The 19,087-nt window shown below is 40.4% G+C and overlaps 1 protein-coding gene across 6 annotated transcripts in view; it reads right to left on the minus strand.

Annotated features, from left to right (window-relative positions):
• Positions 1-16,464: 16,464 nt before the first annotated feature.
• LOC132397231 (uncharacterized) overlaps positions 16,465-19,087 on the minus strand; it is a 74,649-nt gene continuing 72,026 nt past the window's right edge. For 3 of the 6 annotated variants that reach the window (XM_059975697.1, XM_059975698.1, XM_059975694.1), the window contains exon 5: positions 16,465-18,603. In XM_059975697.1, coding sequence (XP_059831680.1) covers positions 17,755-18,603 — 849 coding nt within the window. In that variant the 3' untranslated portion in view covers positions 16,465-17,754. The remainder of the gene's footprint in view (positions 18,604-19,087) is intronic. The other 3 variants (XM_059975695.1, XM_059975700.1, XM_059975699.1) reach the window with 2 other exon arrangements.

Genomic DNA, 19,087 nt, shown 5'->3' on the forward strand with positions numbered 1-19,087 from the left:
TTGTGCATGCTTTAAGCTACACAGTGAAAGTGTTCTTTAAATCATGAGTAAAATTATAATAGGACCAGCTTCACATTATCATGCAGTCACACAAATTGTACTGTAGTGGACATCCAACACCATACCTCGTCACTGTAAAGAAGAAGGGCAGTCATTAGTATCCAAACAAATTCCAGATTTTCCAAATTTCATTGTTTATTACTACTAAGTTAATTGGCACCAGCAAAATCACCATTACATAGACTTCCACAGAGCCTATAACAAGAAAGAGGCCATTTATCCCAAGTTGCTCATGGCCCACACAATCATCCCCGAACCGCTTTTCATCTGTCATTACACCCTTGCTTGTATATGGGTGCTATATCCTTGCATTCCTTATACTTGCATGTTTTGCATAAAATCTAATATTTCTCTTGATGTTTTAATAAATTCTTATTGCCTGGATAATACTTACGACTTAAATCTCAAATACTGCACTTAAAAATATTTACCCTATGTTTATCCCTACTGCAAACTTCACTTTTCAACAGGAATATGCCACAGACTGTTCAGCCTTATAAACAGTAATAAATATTTCTTCTCAGGTCTATTACCCTCACTGAACATACTTTATCCATGTCTCATAAGCCCCCATATTTTCTACCAATGCAGAGATCAGAACTTTGGGCACACCACACATGATGAATAGTTATCAATGTTCAATGCAACATATATTCTCAAAGTGTAAAGGAAATAATCTTTTTTTAAATTTGTTTTATTAAGGCCTTAGTTACCTGAGCTGCTGGTTTTTAGTTAACCTGAGCTTCTCTATCTCCAGGACTCTTACCCTATTCAGATCTTTGCTACATAAGCAATGCTTGGCTCCTTATTCTTCCTGCCAAAGTATATCACCTCAACTCACACTTGGCTGCATTGAAATTTATTTGCCAATTACATGCCCATTAAATCAGAAAATGTACAAATCAAACTGAACGATTTAAAGCTTAAGGTAATACTCACTCTCCCATTGTGACAGTTGTGTTTTATGACCCTGTAAATAAAGAACAATTAAATGACCAAATTAATGATATAATCTCAAATGTTTACTTTATGACTTGTTTTCAATGCAAACAGCCTTAAATATAATGATTTTTGAACTAAAGGTGACTGGACTATATTACTTCATGTAATCAATATGGAAATAGGTGGATGATCTCAATAGCAAAATGCTGATTGCTTGTAATGATTTTCAAAACCAGACCCAAGAGGGAAAGATTAGCTGTAGGGAAACCAAATCCTCCAGAATGGTTGGCATTTGGAAATTAATTTGAGAAAGTGTTTCTAAATTTGGACTGAAGGGTAGCAGATGCTTGATGGAAGGGCTTCTTAATGTCAGTCATTTCTTAGCCCCACACACTCTAAGACCAATGTCAGGTGGCAGAAACACAACTGTCAAAGAGACAGCTTTCTCCTTGTAAAACTGGAGACTTTCTTCACCCATGTCAACTTCTGCTTCAAATAATTGCTTAAGTAGTTTATGGTAAACATCAAACTTTAAAAAGTCTTTGCAGTGCAAATTTTAAGACTGTTTGAATATTCATCATTCCAATATTATTTTAAATTATTTTAAAACAATGATACACAGAAATGGAAATACTCTAAATCTATGGGCACTTCTAATAAAAATATGATAACAGGTCAATTAATACAATATATAAAATTATCTTATAATTATGGAAAATGTTTTGCTTTATTTCATTGATGATATTAGATACTTTTAGCATAAAATATTAAATGGCAGTCATAAAAATAAAAATTGGTTTTTAAAATTAACAATGCAGAGCAAGAAAGATTGCTAGGAGTGATATGAGAAAAGAGATTGGTAAAGTCAAAATTTAAGCTCACCTGGAAGAAAGAAGGCAAACAGCAGACAGGGAGTCTGGAGAGATGGTTGAAGACTGGCAAGCCACAGGCAGTTTTCAAAAGCAACCGGTATAAATTGCTTTGTGTGATGGGTCAGCAAAATGCAGCTTTCTCTTTATGGCAATGAGTTCTCCTTAGACCAATAGACTCCAGCCTCCAGAAATACCCAAGCTGAGCATCTAGAGTATAAATAAATCAGCTGCAAGACAGCCTCAAGGAACCATGGCACTGAGGAGAACTCTTTAAAAAATGTGAAACTTTTGCCTGCTTCAATGTACTTAATGAAGTCAGGACTGTAGAGGATTTATTGACATCCAAGTATTGGAACTAATGGGTAATAGTGGCCCAAAATTCTTCAAAACTTCAGGAGGCACAAAAGAGTCTTAATCTTTCATCCTTTCAGACACTTCCTTTCACTAAGGAAAAATAGAACTGACCATTTTCTGAAGAAGTTACACTGAGGATATCTTTGCTCTAGCTAGGTAGTCTTGTACTGAGACAAAGGTTGGCCATTTAACAGAGGTGAAGGGAGATTTGATGATATAGGGGTATGTTTAACTGTCATTACATCAGATATCTATGGTCCAAATTTGAATGTATTTAACACTAAGATGACTATATTTTTGGACATTATATGAATAGGGAAGTGGAGACGCTACACAAAGATCATTGAGAGCAAAAATAATAGAACACGGGAAGCCTGATACAGGATGGCTGGTTCTTCAGAACAAAAGGGAAAACAACCCCAGACAGCCCTGTGATCTCCGCAGTCACAGAGGCTGACATAGGAGCATCCTTCAGGAGGGTGAATCCATGAAAAGCATTTGGCCCAGAGTTGTACTTGGCTGAATACCGCAGACCTGTGCTAATCCACTGGTTGGAGTATTTATGAACATCTTCAACCTCGTGCTTTGGATGTCTGAGGTACCCATCTGCTTCAAGCAAGCATCAATCATACCAATGCCAAAGAAGAACGTGGTAACCTGCCTCAGTGATTATTATCCAGTCAGAGATACATTCACTAAGATGAAATGCTTCATCAGATGCCATTTCATTAGTTCTTCACTCAGTTCTGGAACACCTGGACATACAAGTTGCAATGTCAGGATGCTCTTCATTGACTACAGCTCAGCATTCAAAACCATCTTCCCCTTGAAATTCATCCCTAAGCTCCAAGTCCCAGTCTTCAGTGCCTCCTGTGCAACTGGACCCTTAATTTTATCACTTATTTAGTATGCCTTGGAAACAACATCTCCTCAATTACTCAGGCTCAACACAGGCACAGGTGCACCTCACGACAGTGTGCTTATCCTCCTGCTTTACTCTCTTTATCCTCTGACTGTCTGGCTAAATACAGCTCCAATGCCACATTTACATCTACTGATGATACCATACTGTTCACCAAAATCAAAGGTGGTGACGAATCAACATATCAGAGGGAAACTGAAAACCTGGTTGAGTGGGGCCACAACAACCTCTCAACTACAAGAGGAAGAAATTAGAGGTCCATGAAACAGTCCTTCTTGTAGAATTGGTGGTGGAGATGGCCATAACTTTAAATTCCTTGGCATTATCATATCAGAGGATCTGTCCTGTGACCAGAATGTAAGTGCCATCACAAAGATGGCATCTCTACCTTTTTAGAAGTTTGTGCAGATTTGCCATATCGTCAAAATCTTCAACAAACTTCTAAGGAGCACAGTGGAAAGTATCCTAACTGGTTGCACCACGTCCTGGTATGGAAACCAGTTCCCAGGAACAGGAAGACAACTGAAAGAGGTGAATACAGCCCAGTCCATCACAGCCAAATCCCTCCTCACTTTTGAGTACATTTACATGAAGTGCTGAAACAAAAAAGCAGCATTCATCGTCAAAGACCCACAGAAACCAGGCCATGCTTTCTCTCACTGATACCACTGTGCAGGAGGAAGAGAAGCCTTAGATTCCACACAACCAAGTTCAGTAACAGTTATTACCCTACAACCCTCAGACTCCTGAGCTGGCACAGAAAGCTTCACATAACATAATTCTGAAATGAATTACAGGAGCTGCAGTGGCCTACAGCCTAACTTTCAGGAACTCTTTACAACTCATGTTTGTATGTACCTATTTATCTATTTGCACAGTTTGTCTTCTCTTTGCACATTGGTTATTTGTTAGTTTTGTTTACATATAGTTTATCGTAGATTCTATTATATTTATTATTTTTCTTGTAAATGCCTACAAAAAAAAAAGAATCTCAAGGTGGTTTATGGTAACCTACATGTACTTCATACTAAATTTTCTTTGAATACTTTGAAATTTTGAAAATCATCATTCAGGTTCAAAAAGCACACCCAGTGAGGGTTCATAGGATTATGTAAAAACTGTGTATGTATCTTTTATAGAAACTCACATAAATAAATTCCCATCATACAGGATAGATTTGGAAGTGGGAGCATCAGCAGAGCATTTAACAATGATGATGAGCCTGGAAGGTGCTGAAATAAATTCTTGCAGATATAACTCCTACCACGAGAGGGAGTGCTAACCAACGGCCCCCGCATTCTGTGAAGATTTATTAACAGAGAACAAATGAGGATGCATAACAGAGGGAACGAAAGAAAAATTGCTTTAGATCATTTGCTTCCAGGAGTAATTAGTAGAAAGCATAACACTGAAGTGCTGTCATTTATATATTTTTCAATCATATGGTGCTGCGTGATTTTTTAAATATGAAAGCCAAATGCATTGGTTGGCATGTGCAGTTCAGCAGGCAGTACTCTGGAGCGAATGCATATGAAAAACTAACTTACTTCTCAGCAGGAATTCCAGTTGGAATTGCACTTTCTACTTTGTGACAAACTTCCCTGGAGTGGAGGGTGGACGGTGGGATAATGAGTGACGTACGTTCAGTTGTGACTTTATTAGCTACCCCCCTGTACCTAATGAAGTTGCTGCTGAGCGAACGTTCATGGCCTTCTGTTGCTTTAGTGCATCCAGTACCTGTTGTTTGCTCAGAGATGCTTTTCTGCACACCAGTATCGTGATGCGTGGTTATCTGAGTTACTGTCACCTTCCTGGCAGCTTGAATTAGTCTGACCAGTCTCCTCGGACCTCTCTCATTAACGAGGAAATTTCACCCACTCAACTGCCATTCACTGGATTTTTATTTCGCTTTTCGCACCATTCTCTGTAAACGCTAGTGATTGTTATAGATAGACAATAGACAGTAGGTGCAGGAGTAGGCCATTCAACCCTTCTAGCCAGCACCGCCATTCACTGTGATCATGGCTGATCATGCACAATCAGTACCCCGTTCCTGCCCTCTCCCCATATCCCTTGACCCCGCTATCTATAAGAGTATCTAACACTCTCTTGAATGCATCCAGAGACTTGGCCTCCACTGCCTTCTGAGGCACAGCATTCCACATATCCACAACTCTCTGGGTGAAAATGTTTTTCTGCATCTCTGTTCTAAATGGCTTACCCCTTATTCTTAAACTGTGGCCTCTAGTTCTGGACTCACCCATCAGCGGGAACATGCTTCCTGCCTCCAGTGTGTCCAATCCCTTAATAATCTTATATGTTTCAATCAGATCCCCCCTCATCCTTCTAAATTCCAGTGTATACAAGCCCAGTCGCTCCAATCTTTCAACATATGACAGTCCTGCCATTCCGGGAATTAACCTTGTGAACCTACGCTGCACTCCCGCAATAGCAAGAATGTCCTTCCTCAAATTCGGAGACCAAAACTGCACACAATACTCCAGGTGGGGTCTCACCAGGGCCCTGTACAGCTGCAGAAGGACCTCTTTACTCCTATACTCAATTCCTCTTGTTATAAAAGCCAGCATGCCATTAGCTTTCTTCACTGCCTGCTGTACCTGCATGCTTGCTTTCATTGACTGATGTACAAGAACAATTAGAGCTCGTTGTACTTCCCCTTTTCCTAACTTGACTCCACTTAGATAGTAATCTGCCTTCGTGTTCTTGTCACCAAAGTGGATAACCTCACATTTATCCAATTTAAACTGCATCTGCCATACCTTTGCCCACTCACCCAACCTGTCCAAGTCACCCTGCATTCTCATAACATCCTCCTGACATTTCACACTGCCACCCAGCTTTGTGTCATCAACAAATTTGCTAATGTTACTTTTAATCCCTTCATCTAAATCATTAATGTATATTGTAAACAGCTGTGGTCCCAGCAGCAAACCTTGCGGTACCCCACTGGTCACAGCCTGCCATTCTGAAAGGGACCCGTTAATCACTACTCTTTGTTTCCTGTCAGCCAGCCAATTTTCAATCCATGTCAGTACTCTGCCCCCAATACCATGTGCCCTAATTTTGCCCACTAATCTCCTATGTGGGATTTCATCAAAAGCTTTCTGGAAGTCCAGGTACACTACATCCACTGGCTCTCCCTTGTCCATTTTCATAGTTACATCCTCAAAAAACTCCAGATTGTTATGTATGAGAATCCCAGGAGATCAGCAGTTTCTTAGATACTCAAACCATCCCATCTAACACGTTGCTTCCCCATTTTGATGTTTAGCCTGAAAAACAACTGCACCTCCTGACCAGGTCTGCATGCTTTTATGCATTGAAGTTGTTGCCATGCGATTAGTTGATTACATTTTGGCAATTATAAGGAGTGCACAAGTGTACCTAATAAAGTGGCCACTGAATATATCTATGATGACAAATGGGACATTCTGAAGCTGGCAATGGAATGGCTGGGGCAGCCAAAGCACAGTCACCTTGACCTGGAAAACATATAAATTAGGAGGGGTGTTTCTTTTGCTATTAGCTGGTTTGTGCCCCCTGTTTTTGGAATTTCTTCTCTGAAATCCTCCTTCAGCAGCTCAAATTCTCTTTCAAAAGTCGATGGTGTACCTAATAGAGAACTGGAAACCTGTGTCAACCAACTGTTGGCAGTGTTCAAAGGCATCTTCAACCTCCCACTGCTGCAGTCATGGGCTCCCACCTGCTTCAAAAGGGTGTCAAACACACCAGGGCTCATACATTCTGAATGTTAAAAGGCCTGAACAGATTAGATATGGCAAAGTTATTTCCCATGTTAGGAGAGTCTAGGACAAGAGGGCATGACTTCAGGATTGAAGGACATCCATTTAGAACAGAGATGCGGAGAAGTTACTTTAATCACGAGGGTGGTAAATCTATGGAATTTGTTGCCCGAGCAGCTGTGGAGGCCAAGTCATTGGGTGCATTTAAGGCAGGACTAGATAGGTTCATGATTAGCCAGGGCATCAAAGAGTATGGGGAGAAGGCAGGGAAGTGGGGATGACTGGAAGAATTGGATCAGGCCATGACTGAATGGCAAAGAGACTCGATGGGCCAAATGGCCTACTTCAGCTCCAATATCTTATGGTCTTATGGATCAAGAAGAGTAGGGTGCACTGCCTCAATGACCACAACCCTGTCTACTGTGATAAAACCAGAAGACCATAAAACATAAAAGTAGAATTAGGCTATTCAGCCCATCGCATCTACTCCACCATTCTATCATGGGTTGATTTATTATCACTCTCAACATTCTCCTGCCTTCTCCCCACAACCTTTGATACCCTTACTAATCAATAACCTATCAACCTCTATTTTAAATATACAGTTCATATTGAGGGCCTCCACGGCTGTCTGTGCAATGAGTTCCGCACATCCACCACTCTATGGTCTTAGACTCCTCCACTAGAGAAAACACCCTCTCCATATCCATTCTATTAAGCCTTTCATATTTGATAAGTTTCAATAAGATCCACCCTCGTTCTTCTTAATTCCAGTAAGTAGAGGACCAAACACTCCTCATGTGCTAACCCTTTCATTCCTGAAATCATTCTCGTGATCTTCCTCTGGATCCTCGTCAATGCCAGCACATCCTTTATTTAGATAAGGGGCTCAGAACTGCTCACAATACTCCAAGTGTGGTCTGACCAATGCCTTATAAAGCCTCAACATTACATCCTTGCTCTTACATTCTAGTCCTATCAAAATGAACGCTAACATTGCAGTTGCCTTCCTTAACCCTGATTCAACCTGCAAGATAACCTTCGGGGAATCCTACACAAGGAATCCTTTACGTCTCTGATTTTCGAATTTTCTCCCTGTATATGCCTTTATTCCTTCTATCAAAGTGCATGACAACACACTTGCTTACACTATATTCCATCTGCTACTTCTTTGCCCTTTCTTGCAATCTATCTACAGTAAGTCCTTTTGCAGGTTCCCTCCTTCCTCAACACTACCAGCCCCTCCACCTATCTTCTTATTGTCCGTAAACCTGGCCACAAAGCCATCAATTCCATCATCCAAGGCATTGACGGATAACATGAAGAGAAGCAGTCCCAACACTGACCACTGCAGAACACTAGTCACCAGCAGCCAACCAGAAATGCATCTGTTATCCCCACTCTTTGGCTCCTGCCAGTCAGCCAATCTTCTACTCATGTTAGTACCTTTCCTGTAATACCATGGGTTCTTATTTTGTTAAACAGCCCCATGTGCAGTACCTTCTCAAATGCCTTCTGAAAATCCAAGAAAACATTATCTACTGACTCTCCTCTGTCTAACTTGCCTGTTATCTCCTCAATGAATTCCAAAGTGCTTTGCGAAGGTGGTCATGGCAGAAGTAATTCCTGCCTAAGCAAGGGCCTGGACCCTCTGCAATTTGCCTACTGCCACAATAGGAGCAAAAGCAACCTTACTGGACCTCCACTCAGTCTTGGACAGCCTGAACAACAGCAATACCTGTGCCAGACTGCTGTTTGTTGATTACACCATTCAACACCATCATACCCTCGATACTAATCAACGAGTTTCAAAACCTGAGCCTCTGTACCTCATACTTGACTTCCTTGTTGGGAGATCACAGGCAGTGCGGATCGGAAATAACACATCTTCTCACTGACAATTGACACCAGCACACCTCAAAGATGCATGCTTAGCCAACTGCTCTACTTTCTACACCCGTAACTCTGTGGCTAGGTACAGCACAAATGCCACCTATAACTTTGCTGATGACACAATTGTTGGCAGAATTTCAGGTGGTGACAAGAAGGCTTACAACAGTGGTTGAGAAGCGTTACAACAACAACCTTGCATTTAATGTCTAAGGGAAGTAATTGTGGACTTTAAGAAGGGGAAGTCAAAGGAACTCAGTTTAGTCCTCATGGAGGAGTCAGCAGTGGAAAGGGTGAAGAGTTTGAAGTTCCTGGGTGTCAACATCTCTGAAGATCTGTCCCAGACCCAAAGCATTGACGTAATTGAATGAAGCTATATTTCATTAGAAGTTTGAAGGGATTTTGCATGTCACCAAAGATTCTTACCAACTTTCTACAGATATACAGCGGTTGTATCACTGTCTGGTATGAGGGGGACACTGCACAGGATCAGAAAAAGCCACAGAGGGTTGCAAGATCAGCCAGCTCCATCACAGACACAAACCCCAGCAGCAAGGACATCATCTAAAGGTGATGCTTCAGAAAGGCGGCATCCGTCATTAAGGACTCCCATCAGCCAGGACATGCCCTGTTCTTATGGCTCCCATCAGGGAGGAGCTTGAAGACCTACATTCAATATTTTAGGAACAGCTTCTTCCCTATGGACAATGAACTGGCCATTAACACCACCTCACTACTTTTGCTTTCTACAAACATATTTGCACTATTTGTTTAATTTACTTTAATGTACTTTTTGTTGTAATTTATGGTTTGTTTTTATGTATTGCACTGTACTGGCGCACCAAAACAGCAAATTCCATGACATATGTCAGTGATGTTAAACCTGATTCTGATTCAGTAATGAAGTCTTACATTGTCACCTCTGTCCCAGAGCTTCCCAGAACTGGCAGGATAATCGATAGAGGACCTGAGAGATATGTCAGCCTGTACAAATTGAACCTGCTTGGAACACAAGTGGAGAACAGAGATTGAAAATAAGGAGGAGGAAGACCAGAAAAAGAAGGGGTAGAATACATTTCAAAAAGGATTCTCATTTCAAAAAGGATTTCGAGTGATTATGCAGAAAGTTTGAAGTAAATAACTCATCGGGGTGATTGATAGGTCTGTGGCCTAAGGTAGAGGGTGAGTTAACTTCAAACTTTCTGCATAATCACTCAAAGAGTTGACCTGCATGTGCATGTAACGAGAGCTGTATAACTCATCTCCTTCCACCTTAGGCCATGAACCTATCAATCACCCATCTGGACACTTTCTGGAGATCCAAGTGTGCAAATGTCGGAGGGGACTGTATTGAAAAATAAATGTGCTAGGTTTTCTAAAATTGACTCCTTCTACTTCTAGGCCACGAACTTATCAATGTCCCCTCATAGGACTGCAGCTCTGGAATTTTTCTCAGGGTTTAGTCCCGCAGCCTCTCTCATTAATGGGTATACCCACAAGGTGGCAGAGCTTTCAGGTCAGAGTTATAGACTTGTAGAGGACATTGATAGCTTTTTGGAATCTAGACAATTGATGCAGCCAGAAATATTCTGCTGTGGTCCTAACCCTTCAAGAATCAAAGTGGACTTTAATGATTTATTGGGCAGGCATGGCAATATCAAACCTGAGTCTTCAATTGCCTCAGTCTATAATTCTATTTGCAATTATCTCATCTCTTTCGTTTAACTCTCCTTAAAAGATGTATATACTGTAGTTACCTACCTTAATACCACTTCATGGGGCTTGTGTTTGACAACATTTCAATGATATTCCTTGCAAAGTTTTAGGATACAATATGTGTTATATAAATTCTAAATTCTTGTTATTGTTGATATTCACTATAATCCATAAGGTCATATCCAATATTTTTTATTATGTCATACATGAGCAATCACAGTTGTTGATGCAACGTGATGAAATGATTGGGTATGTTGTATTTATTAAAATATGCTTTTACGGTAACATGGTATGCTATAAATTAACATCATATTTCAAAATTCAACACATCACCTTCAAAATTCACATTTCTTAATTGTGCCTTATATAGTTCATTATGTGAAAAATGACATGCAAATGTTGTGAAGCATCATTCCAGACAGTGTACCTGGCATTCAACAGCTCTGATGTAACTAGCCTGTGATAATTTCAAAGAATTCCCACAGCCAGCTAACCTAGGAACAAAATGAACGTTCTAATTTTTAAAAAAATATTACACAGATTATCAGTTAAAGATTGCAGTTTCCCAATGTAATAAAAACAAATGTTGAAGCATCATAAATTAACTATTATTTTAACATATATTTTGAAATAGCCATGTAAGGAAGTTGCAGTACATACATCAATTTAGATTTTCAAATTTTAAAAACCCACTTAGATTTCTTGTAACCAAGTATAAGTTTGCTATGTGACTGGCTCATGAATGTTTAAAATTCATGAAGATCCACTGATTCCCCTTGATTAGATGAGGAAAAATGCAAGTAGCACAATCTCTGGAGAAGTACTAAGTCACTGACAGAAACTCTGTGATTCATCCAGTAAAATCTGCATGTGAGTAAGTCTCAAATTCAATTTCAATTTATAAGAAAAAACAATTGTCAGTTTTGCTGTCTCGAATTCCACAAATATTCACGCCTGTGTTTCAATGTCACTGGTGGCAATTTATGGGTGAAGAAGTGGGCTCAGGGGCTGGGAAGTCAGTCACTGGATAACGTAGCTCCCATCTGTTTGACGCTTCATGCATAATTTAAGAATGAGGCACAAGATCTGCTCATGCATTTCTGAAAAAATTGATGGTGGACAACATTTGGATGACGCACATAGAAGCTTACAATTCCATGCTCATATATAACTAATGTGCCATTTTTAAAATACGCACTCTATTGTCTACCTGCACTGCATTGTCTCTGTCAGACTTCATATTGGTATTGTTTTATCTTGCATTGTTAATATGAATTGGTATGAACAGTATGCAAAACAAGTTTTTCAAGTATCTCACTACATGTGACAGTAATAAACCAATTTAAATTGCTGCACATATGTGCAATGTGTAAATTGTGGGTTTTAACCAAGTTTGCATGTTGAGATAATTCATATGAATTGCACTGAACGATAGAGAGTATTGGTGCTGGGTGAGAGGTGAAATAAGCACTGGTGGGAGTCAGTATATCTCATTGCAAGAATGATTCATTTTGACAATTCACATCATTCTGCTCACTAATTTTATCAAAAACATGGCAAAGTTAAAAAGGAAACTGTTTGCATCCAGGAAAATTCACTAACTGCTTTTAAAAACTATGGCTTTAATAATATATTTCTTTGTTTCCCTATATTTTTCTAATGGAGTGAAAAAACAACATACAAGGATTTTGAAAAGAAGCTGCTGAGAACTCCACTAAAGAGGAGCTTCTGTTTTGCTGATTAAGATTAGGTTGCTGCTTGCCCCAATGGCAAAAACAGTAACTCTCAGTTGAGAACTCAATCAAAACTTGAGGACTCTTGGAATACAAGTGATGAAATATTAATTGTTAGATGAGAAAATGTGAAATCAGAACAGTAAATTGCTTAAATGTAACAAAACCACACACATCGAATTATATTTATTTTCAGTGAGGACTCCAGGATATTTTAAATCATGTTCACAGCTTGCTGCTGAAAATCTAATTTATTTTCTATACCAAGTATTTTAAGATGCAGCTAATTAAGAGCTGGTGGGCTGTGGTTGCCATAGCAAAGCTCAATTAATTGGAGCATTGTTGACTAGTTTAGTCTACCCTACATGCTGTAATTCCATTACAGTATTAGGGTCAGACATGGAGCTCAGATTGGTCTACAAGTCAAAAGAATATTCCTGTTAGAATTTTATTCATAGTTCACCACTATTTTTTTCATAATTTTTTCATAACTTTTAACTTTAAAATTTTAGTGGTCTACAAGGGTGTTGAAATTGGGAACTGAAAAGAGTATTAAGTACTTAATGCTGAGGTGTATGGAGAAAACCTTCTATCTCAGGTAGCCATAAAAACCTGACACTTCATTTCTCACATCAGGCACTGTGTTGTTTCTCCTTTAGAGGGCTAATGTTCTTGCTGCTCAGGTATATTGCTTCTTGAACAGATCCAGAATAATAAAGCACATTAACATTCATTTCATTTTCCTCCTGGATTCTGAAAAGAAACCACACCTTTTCACTCCTTCATGGCAAGGGGTCAATTTAAATCCCTCAGAATTGTGTAAGCAATTCCTCTGAGAGGACCTGTGATTATAAATGCCCCATTTTCTTCTCCTTCAACTGAATGGGACCACGAGATCTCCAGTGGTCCATGAAGTGAATAAAAGGTCAGTGAAAATCCAGAATAGGAGCAATTGCAGAAAAGGAACTCAGAATATATATTAGCCGAACTTTTTGTCCTATTTCTCATAAAATTCGTCTTTTGCAATACCCAGGAATTAAAGCCTATAAAGAATAAAATTAATCTAGAAATAGTAATAGCAAGATAATCCACCCAAAGGGAGAGTAGAAGTCTAACCATATACTCCTCACACAAATTTCACATTTGATATTTCTCGATTTGCAGAAACAATTACTGCAAATGTGAAAGGGGTTTAGGGGCTGGTGGGGGATGCCAGAAGAATTTGCCTTCAGAGCCAAGATTTGCAAAAGCTAATGGGCAAAACAGCTCCTGTTATTAATCTGCCTGTGTGGGCAAACACGGAATTGAATGTATGGGCCAGTAAAAAATGGAGTGGAGAGGCATTTACAATTGGTAATTTGCCTGAAATTGGGAATTTAGGAGTGAAAGTCTGATGGAAGGTGCTTGCTCCACAAGGAGTACCTTTAGTACTTTCTGAGGCCAAAGGAAGTCAGAGTACACACTAAAAACCTGCCCCTTGATCAGAATCAAAGAAAATCTGCAAGATTGAACATAGAACAGTACAGCACAGGAACAGGCCATTCGGCCCACAATGTTGTGCTGAACCAGCTAAAAAGCAAATCAAAAACACTCAAACACTAATCCCTCCTACCTACACCACCTCCATATCCCTCCATCTTTCTTACATCCATATGCCTATCCAAATGTCTCGTAAAAGCCTCTAATGTATTTTCCTCTACCACCAGCAGTGCATTCCAGGCATCCAAGACTCTGAGTAAACGATCTATCCCTCACACCTACCCCCTCACCCTTTGGTATTAGATATTTCAACCCTGGGAAATAGATACTCTCTCCACTCTATCCATGCCTCTCATAATCATTTAAACCTCGATCAGATCTCCCCTCAGCCTCCCAACTGTTGTGCAGTGGAGAGCATCCGAACATGCTGCTGCATCACTGCAGGGTATGGAAACTGCACTGAGACAGACAGGAAGGCTCCTCAACGAGTAGTGAAAACTGTCCAACGTACCACTGGCACCAGCCTACCCACCATTAAGGACGTATAATAGAAAGGTGCCAGAAAAAGGACCAGCAGTATCGTGAAGGATCCCACTAACCCTGCACGTGGACTTCTTGTCCTAGTCCCATCACACAGGAGGCTACATAGAACCCACACCAGGACCACCAGACTCAACAGGTTTCTTTCCCCAAGCTGCAAGGCTGATCAACACCCATGAACCTTCCCCTCCACAACCCCAACCACCACTGTTTTATCATTTTCTGTCTTCACCTTATGTACAAGCACTCCTGTGCCTATTATCACTTTATGGACATGTAATCAATTTATGTATACACGCTATCTCATGTATTTAAATTTATTGTGTTTTTGTTTGATGATCAGATCCTTTACACTTCTGTACTGGAAATGACGTTAAACAATCTTGAATCTAATAACCAGTAGAGGCTGCCACCTACCCTACCCATGCCTCTAATAATTTTACAAACCTCTAAAAAGTCACCCTTCACCATCTAGCCTATCTAATCTCTCCTTGTTAATAAATCCCTCCATTCAAGGCAACTTCCTAGTGAAGCTCTTCCACATTCTAGCGCTTTCACATCCTTTCTATAGCATGGCAGCCAGGGCTGCACACGATATTCCAAGCGTGGTCCAAGCTGTTCTTTATAAAGCTACATGTCCTAATTCCTATACTCAATTGGTGTTGCCTTTGAAGGCAACCTCACTACCTTATTCACCTGTGTCACCATTTTCTGTGTCAACCTGCATCCCATGGCCCTCTGCTTCCAGACCCTTGCCATGGGTGGTGTATGTTCTGCTAGTATAGATGATAAAAATACATTATCTCACACTTTCCGGATTAATTTCCAGCTGACCTTTGTCCCTCCGGGTCCTTAGACAACCATCCTTGCCCTCCACAATTCCACCAATCTTAGTGCCATCAGCCAATTTACTTATCAGGCCACAGCATTCTCATCCAAGGCATTTATTTATATGGCAAACAATAAATGTGCCAGCACTAATCCCTGAAGTACACCATTGATTACACACCTGTAGTCACAAAAGTCTGTACCCATTAACTCTGGCTGCTACCACTAAGATAATTTTGAATCCAGTTTGCCAAAGCACCTTGGATTCAATGTGTCCTAATTCTCTGGGCCAGCCTTCCTTGCAGGAACTTGTCTAATGCATTAGTCAAGTCCAGGTATAACATATCTACTCTTTTGCCTTCACCAAAGAAGGCAAACTCCTCAAAAAACTCAAGATTTGAGGGGCAGGACTTCCCATGCATAAAGCCATGCTGACTTCCCCATCAGACCCTATTATAAATCCTATCCTCTCCTCAAGGAGTTTTTTCTACTACTGACACACACTCAATGGCCACTCTGTTAGGGATATCTGTACAGCTGCTTGTTAGTGCAAATCTCCAATCAGCCAATCACACGGCAGCATCTCATTGCACAAAAACATGCAGACATGGTCAAGAGGTTTAGATGTTGCTCAGTCCGAGTGATGAAGAATGATTGTTGGTGGCAGACAGGGTGGTTTGAGTATCTCAGAAACTGCTGGATCCCTGGGATTTTCACACACAGCAGTCTCTAGATTTTACCAACAGTGGCGCGAGAAACAAAATGTCCGCTGAAAAGCAAGTTCTGTGGGTGAAAATGCCTTGTTAATGAGAAAGGTTTGAGGAGAGTGGCCGGACTGGTTCAAGCTGACGGGTAGGTGATAGCAACTCAAATAAATATGCATTACAACAGTGGTGTGCAGAAGAGCATCTCTGAGCATACGGCACGTCTAATCTTGAGGTGGATAGGCTACTGCAGCAGTGTACCATGAACATACACTCAATGGCCACTTTATTAGTAGAGGAGGTACATAGTAAAATGGCCAGATTGTAAGCCTCACCAGCCAGCAGCCTTCTGGTTTATCCCAGTGCCTTTCTTCAATTTGGTATCAACAGCAACTACTCTCCAGATTTCTGGAACCCATTGTAAAACTTGAGAACACTTTGATCCTAATATGTACAGCAGCTAAAAGCCAGCTCTTTTGTTCAATTTTCGCACACCTATCAGTACTTGTTTTTTTTTTGGTCATTTGTACACAAAAAAGATTTTCATTCTTTTTCAAAATTTCATTTATAATTAGTTTGGTATTTTAGCTTGTAAGTCATCGGCCACAGTCCTTTAGCGCCAAGCTATATTTTAACACTGACTCAACATTCTAGGCCAAGGATGGTGCAAGGAACTTATTACAGTTATGTTACAATACTGCAGCCACATCAGTTTATATTAAGCTTCAATTGTAATTCAAATTTAATATAAACAAAAACAATAAGTGAATGATTTGCACTCCAGGTGTACAAAAATCTACTTTAGCTAGTGTAGGTTGCGCTGATAATAATTTCCAGGTAAAACCGCAACTGTCCCAAAGTTAAACCAGGCACTGTTGATTGGTATCCAAACAAATGCAGCTGAGCTTTGTAAATGAACAAGCAAAATTACATAATAAGTTCAGCACTGTACTTGTCATCATCTACACTGTACTTTCTATGAATACAGAACAACTGTCTTCTGACAGTCACAGAAACCAAACAAGCAACAAAACCTGTTAACAATTATGAATGAGACGTGAATTCAGGGGTCATGTTTCTGGTGGCAATCCTTTGCATACGGCACCTGCCAGATTCACCTTGCACTGCTCTAGTTTCTTGCAAGCTTATGTTTTTTTAAAGTCCATAAATGATTACAGCTTTGGAACAAGCTGTTTTATTGGTCAGCCAGCACACAGTAGTAGCACAGGATCTCCTGTTTTATGGGGCTCCATCAGGGCAGGCATTTGTGCGAGTGTCCACACAAGCACATAAAAGAGATCATAATGTCCCCCTCCTCCCTCCACCTTTCCCCCACATCTTCTCTAGCCTCTATCTGCCGTGGATGGGATACAGATTTTTTTTTATTTGCCTCTGTGTGTGTGTGTGGTCGTTGGTAGAATTTTCTTAAGATCTAATGTTCTCCTTGATGAAAAGCATGGCAAATTCTCAGCAGCTGCAGGCTGAGAATTTCTCCGAATACCTTTCTCCACAGGCAAAATATACCTCAAGATTTACCATTTCTTCCCAGGTAGGAGACAGTGTGCTTTAAAAGAAATTGTCATCTAATTTCTCAGCTGTAATTAGAGTGACCCACCTTAGCATTTGTGATAAGTGGAATGATACTACAGTTCACCTAAATGGGTCCAATGGAATATCTTGTCACTCTTTTATTTATTCCATTTGAAAAATGATGCATATAATTCATGGGAAAAATTTAATGCAGAAAGAAAATGACGGACAACTTATAAAAGTGTACATAAATACTCGAGGAAGGAAATAATTTGTCCAAGTTTTGTATCTGAAATAAAATATTCAAGCCAAACAAACTCGCAGGCAAATGTTTCAAGTTTTAAACTTCTGACCAACAGACACTGAGAGAATCGTTAAGGCATTTATTTGGACAGGCTGTAAAGATACAAGACTTAAAGATTAAGTCCAAGCTATCTTTCGAGACAGTGCCTGTTTAAAACACTCAGGGTCCTTTTTCCCTGGCCTCAGTGACTTCTCAAGTGTTACTAAAAGATTCTGATGGCATTCCTGGATATTCAGTGGATACTTGGATCTCACAAATTCATACGCTGTCATAAGATGCATGTTTTGCTTCAGCATGAGGTACTGTATAATACACGTAGGTGCTAGGGAGTATCCATCCCGGCAATGAACTAGGACTCGTTTCTGTTTCTCAGCTGATGCGCTGATACAGCCATTGATGTCTTCAAAGCAGTGTTCTTTCAAAGGGAAAACATCTTCATTTGAAAAGTCATTGATGTTGACCTTGAGACGAGACCAGCTGTGCTTTACGTTCTTGGAGCAGGTACACGGGATGAGACACATGTTCAACTCTCCAGGGAGGTTGCTCATATCAATAATGCTGTCGATGTTGTTCTTGCACAGGATATGTCCACTGTAGGCGGCATTCAGATTCCCCACATAAATATATTCAGTCACCTTGGCAATGACAGGTTCCGCGTACTGCAGCTGCTCAGGGATGCCGTGCTTGCACTCCTTTGGACTGTCTGTTTTGCTTGAGGCCTTGCGACTGTGGTTCTTCAGTTTTTTGGAGCCAGACCTCGAGGGTGGGTTGGAGTCCGATTCTGAGCTGCTGTTCCAAGGTGGCGAAAATAGAGAAAACCTGCTGGAGGACTTGGTCTTGGCCAGTGTTTCGTTGGAGCCTGATAAATTTGACGTAGATGTGGCTGATCCAGAAGCACAGAAGAGGGACGCTCTCTCCAAAGACCCCGTGCTGCTTGACGCTCCAGTTGAGTAGGCTTTGTCCATCTGAAAGAGATGGTGGAACTGTCAGGGAAAATATTCTTCTCATTAGACAGAGAATGGTACAGCACAGGCATGGGCCCTTCAGCTCATGTGTGCTGACCAGGATACCAATCCAAACCAAATCCAACCACCCACACATAACGTATACACCACCACTCCACTGGCAGCTCTTTCCAAGCCCCTGCCACTCAATGTAAAAAAAATTGCTTCATAAATCTCCTAAGCTTCTTCACCCAACCCCCGACTTTAAAATGACACCTTCTAGTATTTGGCATTTCCACTCCAGGAATAATCACTGACTATTTGCAACTTTAATAATTTTTATATTCTTCTGTCAGGTTTCCCCCTCAGCCTCTGAAAACAATCGAAGTTTGCACAATCTCTTCGCATTGCTAAACTTAACAGGACTCTCAAAAATGGCTTAATAATAACGTAATGAAAGAATATGATTTTTTTTAGATAAAATTATTTGATGGATGATTTTTGC

This window comes from Hypanus sabinus, chromosome 7 (genome assembly GCF_030144855.1).
Source record: "Hypanus sabinus isolate sHypSab1 chromosome 7, sHypSab1.hap1, whole genome shotgun sequence".
NCBI lineage: Eukaryota > Metazoa > Chordata > Chondrichthyes > Myliobatiformes > Dasyatidae > Hypanus > Hypanus sabinus.